The sequence below is a fragment of the Ursus arctos genome, chromosome X, assembly GCF_023065955.2.
Source record: "Ursus arctos isolate Adak ecotype North America chromosome X, UrsArc2.0, whole genome shotgun sequence".
Lineage (NCBI taxonomy): Eukaryota > Metazoa > Chordata > Mammalia > Carnivora > Ursidae > Ursus > Ursus arctos.
In genome coordinates, this window is record NC_079873.1 from 12,371,688 (window position 1) to 12,391,060 (window position 19,373).

At 41.6% G+C, this 19,373-nt stretch overlaps 1 protein-coding gene across 1 annotated transcript; it reads left to right on the forward strand.

Moving 5' to 3' along the window:
* Positions 1–207: 207 nt before the first annotated feature.
* Positions 208–1,212, forward strand: MAGEB17 (MAGE family member B17). The gene has a single exon (XM_044377573.1). It carries the CDS (start codon positions 208–210, stop codon positions 1,210–1,212), a length of 1,005 nt encoding a protein of 334 aa, XP_044233508.1.
* The last annotated feature ends 18,161 nt before the right edge of the window (positions 1,213–19,373 follow it).

The window sequence follows — 19,373 nt, forward strand, 5'->3', positions numbered from 1 at the left end:
CAGGTCCTCAGGAGACAGACCGCCTGAGAGAACAGAAGCCCTACGGGTCCTACAGCAGTGCCCTTAAGGACACCTACAGCGGGGCATTTTTAAAGCCACAATGACATCTCCCTGCTGAGGGGACTCACACCCTTTTATCCTCCTCCTCCAGGTGCCTGCATCAGGTGCCTCCTGTTACACTCCTGCCTGCTGGTCCTAACCTCGGTCATGCCTCGAGGTCAGAAGAGTAAGCGCCGTGCCCGTGAGAAACGCCGCCAGGCCCGAGGTGAGAGCCAGGGTCCCGGGGGAGCTCAGGCCACCGCAGCAGCGGAAGAAGAGTCTTCCTCTTCCTCCTTGCCTGTTTGTGAGGGTGCGCCCCTCAGCTCCCCTGCAACAGGCCCTCTCCAAAAGTCTCAGAGGGCCCGAACCACCAGCAGTCCTGATGTAACCATTTCAGGCTCAAGTTCTGATGAAGATGCCAAGAGCCAAGGGGAGGAAAGTCCAAGTTCCTCCCAGGCCCCACCTTCCCCTGAGAGCTCTCACAAAGATCCTCTGGCCAGGAAGGCAGGCATGTTGGTGCATTTTCTGCTGTACAAGTATAAAATGAAGGAGCCCATTACAGAGGCAGAAATGCTGAAGGTTATCAACAAAAAGTACACGGAGCAATTCCCTGAGATCCTCAAGAGAACCACTGAGCGCTTGGAGCTGGTCTTTGGCCTTGAGCTGAAGGAAGTTGACCCCAGCAGTCACTCTTACGAATTTGTTAGCAAAGTGGGCCTTCCCACCGAAGGGCGTCTGAGTGATGGCGTGGGTTTTCCCAAAAGTGGGCTCCTGATGCCTCTCTTGGGTGTGATCTTCATGAATGGCAACCGTGCCACTGAGGAGGAGATGTGGGAATTCCTGAATGTGTTGGGGGTCTATGCTGGGAGGAGGCACCTCATCTTTGGGGAGCCCAGGAAGCTCATCACCCAAGATTTGGTGCAGGAAAAGTACCTGGAGTACCGCCAGGTGCCCGACAGTGATCCCCCTCGCTATGAGTTCCTGTGGGGTCCCAGAGCCCACGCTGAAACCAGCAAGATGAAAGTCCTAGAGTTCTTGGCTAAAGTCAGTGATACGATCCCCACTGCCTTCCTGGGCCGGTATGAAGAGGCTTTGAGAGATGAGGAAGAGCGAGCCCAAGCCAGAGCTGCAACCAAGGCTGCCCCTGGTGCCCAGGCCAGCGACTGCTTCTAGGCCATGTCCAGCAGCCCCCTCAGCCCTAGCAAAGTCGAGGACAGGGTCTTCACCTTGCAGGTGGAAAGGGCTGTCAACCTCCTAACGTAGTGGGGAGTCAGGTGGAGCTGGAGAGAGCAGAATGTATCTCTTCTCTGTGTTCTTGTTATTCATAAATAACGTACAGATTTACCTCTTTTTTTCTTATCTTTCCAATGTGTTTTTAAAAAAGTTTATTTAAATTCAGAATCTAAGTTTATGAATACCATGGCTCACATATTTATTGCTGGTTATCAAGTCTGAGAGTAATGGTTTTGTATTTTGTAAAACAAATTGAAAATCCTTGCATCTTTTATTGTGATCCAGTACAAGAAAAACATTGCACCGGAATAGGGATTTTCATTAAAATGTAAGAGAACACCACAGTGAAAATGTTGAGATAACAAGATAGTGAAAAAAAAAAAAAGTAAAAAGTGGTTAATTCTTGGCTTTTCTTATTTCTTTTGCTCTTTCTTTTGGTAGAATTAAAAGATACATACCTGGATTTGCTTAGCTTTTCAAGAATGTGGGAGAAAATAAATTGTCATGAATTAGAATTCTTGTTCACCGTCTCTTTAGTTCGCCAAACACGAACGGAGCATCTGCTCTTTGGAAGGCTTCATGTTAATTCTAGGACGTGTACGCAAAGAAGACCCAGCCCTGCCAATAACATTTCAGAGCCCAAGAGAAGCTCTCAGATAAGGAACGCGGGGAGAGACACTCCTCCTCCTGACGGACGGTGAACAGAAGGCAGAAGAGGGAGGAGATTCTCCACAGAAGCAGTCCCGGGTCAATCTCCTGAGACAAGGCAGGCTGGGAGCCCGGCAAGCTGCCAGTCCCTCTGTGGGAGGGACTTGTAAGTTCGGCTGCACCAAGGGTTGGTTGAAGCTGTTGAAATGGTGAGCAGGGACCAGAGCCCCAGATGGTGGGTCTCACAATGGAAAGACTATGTCTGCAATGGAAAACTGCTCTTAACAGTTCCTTAGGGATGTGGTAAACCAGAGAGAAGTCCCCAGACACCTGGGGCAGGGGTAGAGGGACTCCTGGGCTCTGTTTCCGGGCAGGTGAACACAGTGCACTCACTAGATGTTTTGTGCACTCAGCGTCCAGAGAGTTTCTGAGAATAGGGTGAGAGTCAGCAACCACTTTGCCCTAGCCTGGGGTGGGTTGGGGGATTGACCGCTCCATTAACAAGAAACCTAAATTGGGCGTTCTTCTGTGTAATATGGCAAACTCTAAATGATGTCTAGATTTTTGGTGGTGGTAAAATGAGTAAAAACCGAGACGGGTTACACGCAAGGGCAGCTGAGAGGGAGGCAATACCTGTAGTGATGCATCACCTGTAGTAGCTTCACGGTGTATCCAACCGGGAAATCTCCCACACACCCACATCAAATGACTTACCACCTTGTGGGGAAATATTATTTAGTTTTAAGCAGCATTTTGGCTGATTTGGGTTTGTTTGGTTTTCTCCCTAAAACACTGCATATTCTCTGACCTCCTCCACGATTAAAAAAAATAAATCCCAGTGTGGTATATGGTATCGTCTGGGTCAAAATAATCATGGTAATAATTGCTATTCAAAAATATCTCAATACTCGTCAGGCTCTGTGCTGGATTTGTACTCCACACATCCATCGGTCTTGGGAGACAGGGCTTATCAAACCTGCTCCACAGACAGAGAACCTGAGGCTCGGAGGGTTTGCTAATGTGAGTGAGCTCACACTGCTGGTAAGTTGCAGGGCCAGGGCTGGACCCATGGTCTGAATTTATCTAGAGCCCACACTACCCTGTGCCTCTCAGCCAGATGCAGATTTTGTGTCATAATTCACATTTCATTTCACGACCCTGAGATCTATGTCAGGTGATAAAAAGAGGGCTCTGTGCACAAACTACTGGTTTGGAACACATAGCTAGAGCAATAAAGACTCAAAATAAACAAGTGGTGTGAATAAAGAAAAAGAAAATAGTTGGGGACCGTATGATCACCTACATATGCAGGGTCAGATCACCTTGAAAGACGGGCTCGCCGAACCATGCAGCTCCACCCCCGCCTTAGAGAGAGTCAGTGTATTAGAACCAAAGTTACAGAAGAGGCTAAGTCCAGTTGGTGAAGAGAAGGAATAACTCGGCTGGCTTTTTCTCGGACAGCCACCACCTGTCCTGGGCATGCTGCCTTAAGCTACAGCTTCCCAGTCTCCCACCACTCCGGCCACACTGATTCCATCTGCAAGGTTTGCAGTAGGGAAGTTGCTCAAGTGTTTGCAGGCATGTAGCATTTCCTACGAAGCCTTCAATCTAGGAACAGGAGCCAAGATGTGGAACCCTATGTCGGAGGATGGGGAGCTCAACACCCCACAATATAGGTGGTCTCACAGAGACTAACCTGCACCTGCCCTCAGACCTATAGCGCCCCAGGCAGGGCTGGCCATCCACTCATCCTTCGGGGTTGTCTGGGACATGAGAGCCTTGGTCTCAGGAGAGCAGCCTCAGCTCAGTAGAGGGAGAATCGCGAGCCACTGATAGACATCAAGGGGAGGACCTAGAATGAGGAATGAGGAAAGGACTCAAGCAGCACAGTGGGGTCCCATGGAGTCCTGCCCCGGCTGTCAGCTCTTGAGGGTCTGGAACAGTTGTGGCTGGATTTGGCTCACCCTGTCTTCTAACTCAGTAGTTCCACGAAGGTGAGAATCTTCGTCTAAGGGAAGCTGCCCCAGGTCAGCTGAGGGTGGCATCCCAAGAATGAGCCAGACACCACAATGCTTGGTGTCAAGGTGAGGACAGTGAAGGAGGGAGGGAAACACCCACCTGAAAACACAGGAGGCCCCACAAATCTCTCCTGCTCCTGCCCCAGCTGTTAACCCTGGGAAGTCTAGAGAAGAGCTGTTAGATCAGGAAGCCCCCTCATTTCTGCCTGTAGGGCAGCAGGAAGAGAAGGGCTTTGGTCTAGTGGGGGTGACCCCAGTTCTGCGGACATGGAGACCCAGGAACTAACAGGAAACAAGATTAGGACTCAGTGATATGAGGGGACTCCCATTAGCAGAGAGATTCCCACAGGGCCCTGTATGTTCTTATCCTTGGCCTTGGGAGGCCTGAGGCAGGGGTAAGCAGATGTGTTACACCCATGTTCTAGGCATTCAGAGAGGTGAGGACTTGAGTGTGAGGCTAATAGACCCAGATCAGTAGACAGAGGAGTCCCAGGCTATGATGCATATCAGTGGGGTCCCAAACAGTCCTGTGCCTGCTGTCAGCGCTCGGAGGTGCCATCCAGCCTTGGCTGGATGCAGCTTACCCTGACTTTCTTCTCGGGGAATCCAGAAAGTGAGGGCATTGGTCTGAGTGGTACAGACTCAGAAAAGAGGATGTGGTTCCAGGACTAGTCAAGTTTCCAGACTGGGGACCCTGAATGTGGACTGAAGAGCTCACTCTGCCCATAACCAAGGGAGCTGCCCAGTGCCCCCCGACCCCTACCCCTGCACCCTCTCTCAGCATTAGGAGGGTGGACAGAAAGAGAAGGCCCTTAGTTTAAGGAGATGGTCCCAATTCTTCCAAGAGAGGAGACTGGGTCCTAACTGGAATCCAAATGACGAACCCAAGTGCTAACCAGGGGACCTCTCTCCAAAAGGGGAGGCCACCCAGAGCCCCGCCCCTGTTGGCAGTACTGGGAGCCCCACACAGGGGTAGGCACATGTGATATACCCCAAGCTCTCCCTCTAGGGAGGCAGGGAAATAAGGGTTTTGTTCAGAGGCTGGTGGACTCATATCAGTAGAGGGACTCCCAATGAGCCCAGGCCAGAGAAGGTCCTCACTGAGCTATTAGCCTCAGGTGCCCCTGGCAGGGATGGTGGGCTGAGGGGTCCCTTCTCCTCTTAGGGATTCCAGGAAGGTGAGGGCTAGGTTTTAGGCGTCCACTTCAGTACAGCAGAAGGGAGGGGCCCAGGCCCTGCCAACAGTTGATATGATGGTGCTGACTGTAAACTGAGAGGCCTCCACCCCAGCAGAGAGGATCCCCACTACCAGCCCCTGCTGTCACTCCAGGCAGCCCCAGGCAAAGCTGGCAGGCTGCAGCCTAAGGCACATTCTAACTTCCTCAGGGGTCCTCAAGGGACAGGCTGACCAGGCGAACAGGAGCCCTGTGGAGTCCAAGAGCAGTGCCCTGGCAACGGGGCTCACAGCCTCTCATCCTTCTCCTCTAGGAGCCACACCACGTGCCCTCCTGCCACAATCCCTTCTGCTGTCCTTAGCCACAGTCATCATGTCTCCAGCACAGAAGAATAAGCTCTATGCCTGTGAGAAAAGCTGCCAGGCCTGAGATGAGTCCTAGAGTCCTGGGGATGTACATGCCACTAGGGCAGTGGAAGAAGAGTCTCCATCCGCCTTCTCTCCTTTTGGGCATATTCCCCAGAGCAAGGGTGATGTCAGGTCACATAGCACTCTCCAGGAGCCTCGGAGAGCGCCAAACACCACCCCTGCTTTCTGTGGGTGTTTTATGCACAGAATCTTAAGAAGGTGCTAAGCGTAATGATGAGGAAAACACAAGTCCCTGCCAGGCTCATGTGAATATCTTTATATCATTGTTGACTAGAGTGGAGTCCCCTTAGGTCAGCTATATGGAGCCAAGGAAAGCAGACACACTATGAAACGGCTTTTCTTTTCCAAATTAACCCAACATGCACCAAAAAAAGTGGCAAAGCTAAGTGCGTTGGTCTATATACCCACAAATACTCAAGAATGGGCAAAATGAAAACTGAAAAACATGCCTGGGAGGAGAACAGGAGAGGAAGAGTTGGCTTCAAACTAAGCTCTGAGAAGAACTCATAGAAGGGCAAAGCTATGAGCAAGCACTCTGAAGGATGGGCAGATGTGTGATGAGGTGGGGAGGAGTGAGAAGGACCTCTAGGGCAGAAGGGGTCTCCCTCCACACTTCGCCATTGGACACTGTCATTCAATTCTCTGTGCATTTATTGGGGAGCCAGTGGGCTCCAACAGGATGGCTCCCTGCACAGACAATAGATAGGTGAACAGGACAGTCCCCCTCTTTTGTGGGCCAACAGGCTAGGGATAAAAGATCTTAGTATTCTTTGACATTTAGATTTTCTAAGGAATTAGAACCCTCAAACACAACAGTAGCAGGGAAAAAAACCAGAGCTTGACAAAATCAGGTGTCTTTCTTTTCTGGGTTAAAGTTAATTTTGTTTCTTTTACCATGAGTCAGAAATTTCAGGACATCAATGCACTGAGATTATCCAGAGGGACTTTGATACCCCTTTTCTTTTTTTTTTTAACTCTGAAATCTATATTGCATACAGAAAAGCCTATAAAATATGCATGTAGAGTCTAAAGAATAATTACATGAACACTGTGTGCCCCCATGTAGATTAAGACACAACATCGTCAGTATATCAGTAACCCCCAGTGGTCCTTCTCTAGTGATATACCCCTTCCTACCTGCTATGGACTGAATCACTGTGCCCCCTCCCCCAATATGTTGAAGCCCCAGTGGCATGGTATTTGGAAGTGGGGCCTTTGGAGAGGTAATTAGGTCATGAGGGTGGAACCCTCATGATGGGATTAGTGTCCTTATCAGTGGAGAGCTAGCCCTCCACCTACCCCTTGTGACGACAAACAAGAAGACAGCCTTCAACCAGCCAGAAGAGGGCCCTCACCAAGACCTGAATCTGGACCTCTCAGCCTTTTGAACTGTGAGAAATAAATGTTTGCTGTTAGAGTAACCCAGTCTATGGTAATTTGTTCTAGCAGCCCGAACGAAAACACTACCCCAGAGGTAACCACTATTCTGAATTTTGTGTTGTTTTCTTTTCTTTTTCCCCCACTTTGAATATACCTTTAAACAATTGAATCCTTTGTCCAGTTTTACCTGCTTTTGAACTTTATATAAATGGAACTGGGGCACCTGGGAGGCTCAGCTGGTTAAGTGTCTGCCTTCAGCTCAGGTCATGATCTCAGGGTCCTGGGATCGAGCCTTGCGTCAGTGCTCTCTGCTCAGCGAGGAGTCTGCTTCTCCCTCTCCCTCTGCCTGCTGCTCGGTCTGCTTGTGCTCGCTCTCTCTGTCAAATTAATAAATAAATAAAATCTTGAAATAATAATAAATAAATAAATAAATGGAACTACACTGTAGGTAATCATCTGTGACTTGCTTTTTTTGTTTTCTATTATATTTGTGACATTCACCCATGTTGAAACATGTGGTTCTAGTTTGCTCATTCTCACTGCTGTGTAACATTTGTGTTGTGCCGGTCTTAGCAATGTTATGGTTGGACCAGCCCTTGTGGTTCTTATTATGATTGTAAGGTGCTCTTCAGCAATAACCATCAGGGAATTTTGAAAAATGAAGGTTTATTGTTTACAGGGCCTGGAAACTACACAGCACACCTGAGGCTACACGATGAGTTTGGAGCTAGAGAGAGACAGAGCCAGCTAACTTGGGATTCTGCTTTTATTTGGGTCAAGGATGGGGGCCTAGGGTATCCGCAAGTTCACTTTTTATTGGTAAATTTAAAACATAAGAGCAGGAATTCAAAGCATAGGGAGAGAAAGAAAAATAGTGGCCCAAATGTTCAGTTATGGAAATCAACCAAGATCTCTAAAACAAAGAAGTCTGGGGGATAGGGAGTGGCATGGCTCTTTATCTAGTCTAGTGTGGCTGGCAATGTATTTATTCGAGATAGCCCTCTTTGAAGTAGATCCTCAGCAATCAAAACTTAAATCAGTCATTTGCATTACAAAAAGAAAAGCCAACTGTCAGAGCTTACAATACAGGTTCCAATGTATAAATATGCCTCAATGTATTTATCCACTTTACTTTGGTTAATATTTGAGTTGTTTAATGCTACTATGAAAACTTTTGTAGTTATCTCCTGGTTCACTTATACAAAAGGCTTCCTAAGTTTCATATTACTGGGTCATACGACATGCACATGTTCAAGTTTACTAGGTAGGTGATGTCTAACTCTTTCCAAAGTGGTGATTCTAATTTTCACCACAATGGGAGAGAATATGTTGATCTATATCTTTCACCAACATTTGGTACTTTTCCACTTTTAAATTTTTGTCCATTTGATGTGTAGTGATGTCTTATTGGGGTTTTAGTTTGCATTTCCCTGTTTACTATTGAGGTTGATGGCCTCTCCATGTGTTTATTGCTCTTTGGATATCCTCTTCTGAGATGTCTATTTAAATTCTGTACTTATTTTTCTGTTAGGTTGTTTCCTTATTGGTTTTTATATGAGTTCTTTATATAATCCTTGCGTAGTTAACATGTTTTGTAAATATCTTACACTACCTGTTTTTTCATAATTTTTATGGTGAATTTTAAAGATGTCTTTAATTTCAAGGATTTCTTTCAAATTTATCAGTGCCTCCCTCAAAATTTTGTAGTTTTTATTTCTTGTGTAAGAAATCCTGCCCTACTTTAAGATGATAAAATATTCGGGGTGCCTGCGTGGCTCAGTTCATTAAGCATTCAACTCTTGATTTTGGTTCAGGTCATGATCTCAGGGTTGTGAGACGGAGCCCTGCATTGGGCTCCACACTGAGTGTGGAGCCTGCCTGAGGTTCTCACCCTCCCTCAAAAAAAAAAAAAAAAAAAAAGATAAAATATTCTCTTGTATTTTCTTCTAAAACTTCATTATTTTGCTTTTCATATTATTTCTTTAACTCAACTGGCATGAATCTTTGGGTAAGTTGTGAGAAATATATGACATTTCTTTTTTATCCATATTCAATGCCGATTACTGAAAAATGCATCCTCTCCCCAGTGATATCCCGTGCCTCCAGTCTTGTACTAAAAGTCCACACATGAGCATATTTCAGGGTTCTGTGCTGTTCCATAGGTTTATTAGTCTATCCCTGAGATGACACTACGTTGTCTTAATCACTATAGCTTTAATAGTAAGCCCTCCTATCTGGGAGGGTAAATCCCTCCATCTTGCTCTTCTTCATTGCATTTTTCTTCTTTGCCCTTTATACTCTTCCACATAAATTTTAGAATCAGCTTGTCAATTTCCATAATTATTGGAGTTTTGATTGCTATGAATTAAACTAGAAATCAGTCTGAAAAGACTTTATACCTCAACAATACTGAGTCTTCCAATTCGTGAACGTGGATCTCTCTAATGACTTAAGTCTTTTTAATAATTTTCACTAAAGTTTTATAATTTACCCCACATTGTTAGATTTAATTTGAGGTGCATATATTTTTGATGCTACTAAACATGGAAATCCCATTCCCTTTCAAATTTTAATTGACAAAAAAATGTAATATATATAAGTACTATAATAAATGTTATATATACATGATCAAGTAATCTTATTAAACTCTCTTGTTGACTTTCATTTATATGTACATGGTTTAGGCTTTTCTATAAACATAATCACATTGCTGTGAATAATAATATTTTGTTTCTTCCTTTCCAATTCTTCCTTATGTTTCTTCTTCTTGCCCTACTTGAGTCCTTCATGCTGTATCTGACCTCAGACAGAAGGCACTCAGGATGTCCCCATTGACTATGATGTTTGTTCTAACTTTTGGTATTAGGTTGAAAGATATAAAGATTGATGACATTTGACCATTTTTGACTTACAAAAATAGCAATTTCATATGTTTTAACCTAATAGGTGCTCTTAGCAGGTTAAGGTAGTTTCCTCCTACTCTGATTTTTTTTTTTTTTGAAGGTTTGAGGTAATTTTTTATATGATGAATGATGCTGGGGTTTTTTTTCAAATGCTTTTTATACATCTGCTGAGTTAGTATGATATTTTAATGTTTTCTTGTTAATTATAGATTTCTAAATACTAAATCTTGTGTTTCTGGGCAAAACTCAACATTTTTTTAAACTTTTTAGAGATTTTATTTATTTATTTGAGAGACAGACAGAGAGAGAGAGAGAGAAAGAGAGCACAAGCAGAGGGAGGGGCAGAGGGAGAGGGAGAAGCAGACACCCTGCTGAGCAAGGCACTTGATATGGGGCTCCATCCCAGGATCCTGAGATTATGACCCGAGCCAAAGGCAGATGCTTAATCAACTGAGCCATCCAGGCACCACTAAACTCAACATTTCTTATTTAATATTTGGTAGTTATGTTCTGGAATGAACATGTCCTGTGAACATGAATTATGAATTCATGTTGAATGAATTATAAATTATGTTCTGTGCTTTTATTATGCTGTGTGTACAAATATTACCTGTGCCCATTTTTTCTTTCTTTGGCATCTATAGTTCTGATTAGATATATATTAGTCTTCTCATGCAATTCTTTCAACCTGTCTTTTACTTTTTCTTTGTGTTTGTCTTTCTTTGATGCATTCGGTTAATTTCTTCAGATAAATCTTCCAGTTTATTAGTTTTTTCTACAACTGGATCTAATTTCTGTTAAACTCCTCTTTTTGAGTTAGTTATCTATTTTTAAGCTCTAAAAGTTCTATTTCAAATCTATGTGGCCATTTTTCACAATTTCTTGTCCTCTGCACATATTTTTTAAATTATCCATTTTTTTCTTTAGGTATAGCTATTTTATATTCTGTGACTAATATGTGAAATCTTTGTAAGTCTGTTTCTCCTTGCTCTTATTTTTTCCGCTAACTCTCACTCTTGGTGCCACATTTTCTTCCATTTTTTGAATTTCTTTTGCTTCTTGCTTGTATTTTTTTAATTAAAGATTTATTTATTACTTGAGAGAGAGAGAGAGTGCACATGAGCAGGAGGGATGGAGGGAGAGACAGTTTCAAGCAGACTCCCCACTGAGCACAGAGCCTGATGTGGGGCTTGATCCCATGACCCTGAGATCACAACCTGAGCCTAAACAGAGTCAGATGCTTAACTGACTGTGCCACCCAGGTGCCCCTCTTGCTTGTATTTCTCAAAAAAATTTATTTGCTGGAATCATTGGAGATTTGAAATTAAGTTCCTACTATAGAGAGAATTGGCTTTTGCTTTTGCCTGCCAGCTGTGGGCACTCAGCAAACCTGTCTAAAACCATTAGGTTATTGGTTTCGGGTTTTGTTGAACACTCAAGAAATATGAATTTGGGCTGCCTAGGCTCTAAAGAAGCAGTTTATGATTACATATTCCTGAGGGCATCTCTTCTCTCACTTCTCAGTACAAAGGTTCAGAGAGCAATTTTCATTCCAGTCCCCTGACACTATAGCCCTTCAGGCTCCCAGTGTTTTCGCTGGGGCCATTTGTTAGACTCTGCCTTTTAGGCAGGCCCTTGATTTTTCTTCCTGAATCTATGCCACACACCAGTGTGACAGTGAAGTTCAAGTTCACATCAGTTTGGCCAGTACTTTCAGTATCAAAGATTGTTTCAGTACGCTATTTAACCCTCTTGGTTTCCATCTTTATACAATTTATTACCTATGTGTTCCTTTCTTCCTAACTATCAGCTCTTCTAATAACTTTTTAAATCTAGTATTTTAAATTGTTTTCAGCAGGAGGGTCAATCTGGAAACTCTGCCTATGCTATTACTGGAAACTGAAGTCCAAAGGCAATATTTTTTACATAATTACTTTGTAACTGGTTACTTTTCTATTGTAACACCTATCATGTAGTCAATGAATGTAATTAGCAATCCTTAGGCTCAAACTTATTTATTTCCCTGGGCAAGCTGATGCAGAGAAAAAAATCAGATGTATTCTAGTACTTAAGAAAAGATGGCATCCTGTTCCATCCTGGCTCATCTCACATAGCAGTAATGAAGATCACAGCATTGACTTGGCATATTCCTACTGCCTCTTTATTCTCCTCCCCAAACAATATTAAGCAATATTCAGATTATGCCCACCATGACTTAAGCCCTCCATTTGTGAGATTTCTTTGCACTCCAACCCACAGTCCAACTGTGTCTGAATCAAAATGCTCAGTGGTTTTCAACTGGGGTGATTCTGTCTCCCAGGGCACACTTCGCAGCATCTGGAGATGGTTTTTGTTGTCACAACTCAGTGTGGGAGTGCCACTGGGATCTAGTGGGTAGAGGTCTAGGATGCCACTACACAGTCCCCCACAACAAAGAATTATCTGGCCCCAAATGTGTATAATGGTGTGGCTGAGATATGCTGGGAACTGATGAACCTAGAGGGTTTTGCCTATGAGAGATCAATTCCTCAAAAAGTGCCAATGGCAGAAAATATAAACTACATTATCAGCCAAATGCAATTCTACTGCCTCGCAAAAAGAAAGTTTAATTGTTAGGTCCCTCTCTAATGTAAAAATTACATCATTGTAGCAAACTGGCACCATCTGTTCTGAGCTGAGTGAAAACTTTCACGGAAATATTTAAGCAGGGGGTGCCTGGGTGGCTCAGTTGGCTGAGCATCTGACTCTTGATTTCTGCTCAGGTCATGATCTCAGGGTTGTGAGATCAAGTCCCATGTCAGGCTCTGTGTTGGGTGTGGAGCCTGCTTGAGATTCTCTCTCTCCCTCTTCCTCTTCCCCAACCCCTGCTCATGCTCTCTCTCTAAAGAAAAAAAAAACAAAAAAGATAAAAAGAAATAAAAAGAAATATTTAAGCAGTCCATATTTCATTCATTGCAGTACATATAAACTGTCTTTGGGGACATGCACACAGTGTGACTTAGTTAAGTATAAGAGAAAAAAGTCCCAATTTCTAGTTCTATTTGTTTCCAACAAGAGTGGACTCAGTTCGGCACCCGGGTGGCTCAGTTGGTTAAGCGTCTGCCTTCTGCTCAGATCATGATCCCAGCATCCTGGGATGGAGCCCCAGGTCAGGCTCCCTGCTCAGCGGGGAGTCTGTTTCTCCCTCTCCCTCTGCCCTTCCCCCTTTACCCCTTCTCGTGCTCTCTCTCTCTCAAATAAATAAATAAAATCTTAGAAAAAAAAAGTGGACTCACTAACTGTATATTGAGTGTTAAGACAAATCAGGGCAATTCAGGACAATTTAAACTCCCACAAGAGGAAATCTGACCAATGGTCTCCCAGGACAGCCATGTAATAATTTAACGGAAATATGATTATTAGAGTTGCAGAATCAACATACATTACCAACAACTTCAGTGCCTTCCATTCAGGAAACCACTTTCCCTCAGAAAACCATAATTTACTAGCACTTGAGAAACAAGGAAATTTTCCTCAAAATGATTCAGTTACATTTTAATATTGATGTTTAACTTATGACACAAAATATATAAAATTACAATGATTCTGTATGAAATAACAATGTACCAGAAGACTTCCTAAAGTCACCAATGAGAAGGGGTGAAATAATTTCTAATTACTAGCTTCAGAGAAAATCTGAAACAATCAGGGTTCAACAGAGAAATGCAATGCGTGTAGAGTAAGGGATATATTATAGGGTTTACTGTAGGGATGGTGGAATAGTTTGTGTAAGACTGTTTTCTCTGCACCTAATGTTGAGCCAGAAATCACTATAGTTCATGCCGACCAGCAACTGGAGATGAGCTGTGCATAGATAAAAGCAAAGACAAACTGAAACCTGCATTTGTCTCTTACTACCTCCAGCCTCAATGTCAAGGGTAACCTTCAGGAGGAGCTGGCTTTGCCATAACATAGCACATGCACCTGTCCCAGAGAAGTCTAAAGAGGGAACCTATAAGAAGCTGGATGAGCTATGTGTCCAGGTACTACCCCCTGCTGACAAGGTGAGCCAGCTGATCACCGACAACTTGGCTGACACTCTACAGCTGTTAAACATTGCTGCTTAACTTCCAAACTTCTTTTTTTTTTTTTAAAGATTTTATGTATCTATTTGACAGAGAGAGACAGCCAGCGAGAGAGGGAACACAAGCAGGGGGAGTGGGAGAGGAAGAAGCAGGCTCCCAGTGGAGGAGCCTGATGTGGGGCTCGATCCCAGAACCCTGGGATCACGCCCTGAGCCGAAGGCAGACACCCAACGACTGTGCCACCCAGGCACCCCAATTAACTTCCAAACTTCTAATCTCATGCAACTTTTCCTTCTGACCAACCCAACTGGAAGCACAGGAAACACAATCAAAAAGGCATCACAAATACCCTGCTTTCCAAAGGAAGAGCAAATACTCATGGACGAGCACTTCCCACCATGAAATTAGTGGATGATAATATGAGACACTGGCAGTAGCCTTGATAATGTGGATGTCAGAGAACAGAATTCCAGAGGATGACAAATTAAAATGACACTTGGAGTCCTCCCAAGGAACCCTCTATCCAAGAGGATGTGAACTATGGAACAGACCATGGGCATCATGTTTGAGCTGACAGCTAAAACTATGATCAGAAGTGGACAACAGTGAGGACCGAAAGTTAATTCCTTAGAGATTATGATTCTACCTGATAAATGTGGGACTATAAAAAACTTGTTTGGAAGACTAAGTAAGCTGGAGATTGGAAGGTTAACAAATCAAAAGAAAAGGACTTATAATAATTTTCTATAGAATCAGACAAAGCATTTGACACATTCAACATCTGTTTATGATTTTAAATCAACTATTAATAAAATAGAAATTGATTAATTTACTCCCTTATCATGATAGAACATAACCAAAGTCAGTATTATGATTTATGGGAAAATGCTAGAAGCATTTCCATTAAAGCAAGGACAAGACAAGAATAGTTTTTATTACCATTATTATTTAATTTTTTAAAAATTTAGCCAAAATGATTAGACTAGAGAAATAAAAGGCATAAAAATTGGAAAAGAGGAGAAAAAGTTATCATTATTCATGGATAAAATGATACTTTTGGAGAGAAACCAACAGAATGAACCGAAAAACTTATAAATGATACAGAATTTCACAATATTTCTGGTTATAAAATCAATATACAGAAAATGATTGCTTTCATACAAATAAACAACAACCAATTACAATCCTACTTGAGCAGTTGTGACTCAAACCATATATGCTGCAAAGGTGAAAATATTTATTATCTGGCCTTTCACAGAAAAAGTTTGTTGAATCCTATTCTAGATGATGGGGAAACATTAGAACACAACACTCAAAACAAAATAAAACAAAAAATCCTTGCCCTCATGGAACATACATACCAGTAGGTTCTAGATGGGAGCTACCTATTAGACAAAGAAAAAAAATAAATTAAAAACCTAAATACCTTTACAAAATCTATGAAATCTAAAGCAAAATTTAATAAAGGTATTCTAAGTATTTAGTATTATACAGAGAAGGTATCTGATCAATTTTTGAATTCCTATCAGTCCTTAAGAAAATACCACCTCTTGGGGCGCCTGGGTGGCTCAGTCAGTTAAATGTCTGCCTTCGGCTCAGGTCATGATCCTGGAGTCCTGGAAGCAAGTCCCGCATTGGGCTCCCTGCTCAGTGGGGAATCTGCTTCCCTCTCTGCCTCTCCTCCTGCTCATGTTCTCTCTCTCTCAAATAAATAAAATCTTAACAAAGAAGAAAGAAAAAAAGGAAATACCACCTCTTCATGATTAATCTCTGTGTGAAATAATTACTTCCTATCAAAGGCCTCTTTCCATTAATACTATTTATCTTATGCTGATCTCTTATGTTGAATTCAGTAATATATCCTGAATTTCAAGTTTGTCATCCATTAACTTTGAAAATATACTTCTACCTTGTACTTGTGAGTTCCTTTCCTCAATGCAACAAAATTAAGACACTTATTAAATAAGTCATGAGAATATAGTCAATAATAAAAAAAATCAGAGCACTTAAAATATGCATAATGTTTATAGTAATAAAACTTAAATATTTCCTCCTCTGATCTCAACAGATTAGATTTAATCTATGAACAAGGTTTTTCAATCTTGGCACTACTGACATTCTGGACCAGATGTTTTTCTTTGTTGTGGGGCCTGTCTTGTGCATTTTAGAATGCTTAGCAGCATTCCTGGCCTCTACCAACTAGATACCCATAATGCTCTCTAGTGAAGAAACCAAAAATGTCTCAAGATATTGTCAAATATCCTATAGATGGCAAAATCTCAATTAAATTTGCTCTCTTATGTCTTCCTATTACTTGTTTATCTACAAAGACTCAATTGTAACCTTTAACATTAGATACTCCCAGGAAAATTATTTTACATCTTCAACTACTTAGTTTGAGAGCTTGCCCAAGGAAAGCTTTTGACTAGTATCTTAAAACCACACCATTCCACAGAAGCAACCAAAGACAAAGGTACAGCTTTACCAGGCACTGAAGTGACAAGTTAAATTACTTTTTAATACTGATGTCATCAACCTAAAGAAAGCCCTTGTTCTTTGACAGCATCATCCTAAAGCTATTTTCTATTTCCTGTTCAATTAACTGTAGTGGAAAATCACTTCCAGAATAGTAGCATAAGGACCTCTGAAAATTCACTCCTAAAAAGCATAAGCAATGCTATAAGCCAACTAGACCTAACATACATGCATAGAATATTCTACCCAACAAGAGCAGAATACATATTCGTGTAGAGTGCACATGGAACGTTATCTAGGACAGACCATATGCTGGGCCACAAAAACACATCTCGATAAATTTTAAAAAACTGAAGTTATACAAAGTATATTCTCCAATTACAACTGAAGGAAATTAGAAATCAAAAACAGAAGGAAATTGAGGAAATTCACAGACACGTGGAAATTAAAGAACACACTTCTAAATAGCCAGTATATCAAAGAACAAATCATAACTTGTGAGCTGTAGCTAAAGCAGTACACAGAGGGTAGGAAAGAAGAAAGATCTCAAATTAACAATCTTCCACCTTCAGAAACTAGCAAAAGAAGAACAAACTAAACACAAAGCAAGCAGAAAAAAGGAAATAAGGAAGATCAGAGCAGGAATAAATGAAACATGGAATAGAAAAACAATAAAGAAAATTGATGAAACCAAATGTGGATTCTTTAAAATATCCACAAAATTGACAAACCTTTAGCTATACTGATGATAGGGGCCAAGGACAGGCTGCTCCAAAATGCTCCACTTTGGTATATTGATTATTTTAAATGAAAGTGACTTAAGAGAGAGCCTGTGCAAGAAAGACACACATACCCTCTGTCCCTCTGAAAGCAGGAAATAAATCTCCCATGTGAAAGTTGCCCTCCCTGTACCAGAAGGGAAAGAGACATTCTTATCACCAGAGATAGGAAATTCAGGGCCAAAAAGGTTGTATAAACAACCCTTGTTACTTTTTACTAATTTACTCTGACAGACAAAATTCTGTTTAGAATTCCTTACTAATTCAAGCTCCCAAAGTTTTTTCTTTGTCCTGTCAATTCCTCACAGATTTATCGTCTCCTTGTCTAAAAAGTATAAAAACATCCCGCCTTTGTCATTTCTTTAGGTTTCAATGTCATTATTGGGCCTCCTTTTTTATTAATAAATAAATGAAAAAGATCATAAGGGAATTCTATAACAAGTATATGCCAACATTTTAGATAGCCTAGATAAAACGTACAAATTCGAGAAAGACACAAACTACCAAAACTGATTTCAGAAGCAATAGAAAATCTAAGTAGTCTTCTAACAAGTAAAGAGATTGAAATCGTAATCATAAACTTCCTACAAAGAAAAGCTCAGGCTCAAATGTCCTCATTGGTGAATACTACCAAACATTTAAAGAATTAATGCCAATCCTTCACAAAATTTTCCAAAAAATAAAAGAGAGACTCCAACACTTTCATAATAAAAAGACTCAACAAACTAGGAACAGAAGATGCTTAATGAAGGACATTTACAAAGAAATGAAAGTTAAATTATACTTAATGGTAAAAGATTTAACAGTTCCTCCTGGAACAATACAAGGATGTCTGCTCTTGCCACTTCTAGTCAACCTTGTACTAGAGGTCCTCGCCAAGACAGTTAGGCAAGGAAAATAAATAAAAGGTACCAACACTATCTCTATTAGCAAATGATATGACCTTGTATATAGAAAATCCTAAGAAATTCACATACCAAAAAAAACCTATTAGAACTAATAAATGAATACAACAAGGTAGCAGAATACATGATCAATATACAAAAATCAATTTTATTTCTATACACTAGTGATGAACAATCCAAAAATGAAATTAAGAAAAGAATTTTATTTTTATAGATCAAAAATTAAAAAAATACTTAGGAATAAATTTAACAAAAGAAATACAAGACTTGCACACTGAAAACCATGTAACATCATTGAAGGAATTTAAAGGAGACCTAAATAAATGGAAAGACAGGCCTTGTTCATGAATTGGAAGACTTAATATAGTTAAGATGACAACACTCCCCAAATCGATCTAGAGATTCAAAACTTTCCTTACCACAACCCAGCTGCTTCTTTTGAAGAAACTGACAAGGTGATTCTAAAACTCATATGGAAATACAAGGGATCCAGAATAGCCAGAAACAATCTTGAGATGGAGGAACAAAGTTGGAAGTGTAGGTGCCAAGGGCAGGCTGCCCCAAGATGGGCCAATTTGGCATGAATCTAATTTTGAGGTAAAAGTGAGCAAAACCCAGCAGATTCAGGAAAAGCTCTTTACCTTGCCTTCAACTGCCTGCTTGTACCAGAAAGAGAGCTATTAACAGAGATTCTTCTTTACTTAAGAGACTTATATGCATAATAGGGCAACCTTTGTTTTCCAAAAATCTCCTTTCACCTTCTTGATAATGGTCTTCCTCCCCTTTGTATCCTCAGACCCCTCTCTTTGGCTCATAAAGCCTCATTGTCTTGGGAAGTTCATGTCTGTTGATTCCTGGTCCATTATTAAATTTGATTTTCTCCTGTTCATCTGTCTCAAGTCAATTTGATTCTTAGTCCAGCGAAAAGGACCTTGAAGGGCGGAATAATTCTTCCTCCCCAAGAGTCGCTATAGTCAGCAGAATACTTTACTCACTGGACACTGCTCACCCTGACAATGCTGCAGCTGAGAGATCTTTGGGAAATCTGACATATAGCAGGCAGAAGTTAATATTTCCTGCTATGTCAGTCTCCTCGAATCAATATCTACAGAGTCTGATGGAGCAAGAATGATGAGATTCCTTTTTCTCTCTTTCCAAATTTAAATTAGCATAGAGGAGAACATAGGCAGCAGCCTCCACGACACCGGCCAAAGCAACCTTTTTCATGACATCTCCAAAGGCAAGAGAAACAAAAGATAAAATGAACTTGTGGGACTTCATCAAGATAAAAAGCTTCTGAACAGCCAAGGAAACAGTCAAAAAAAC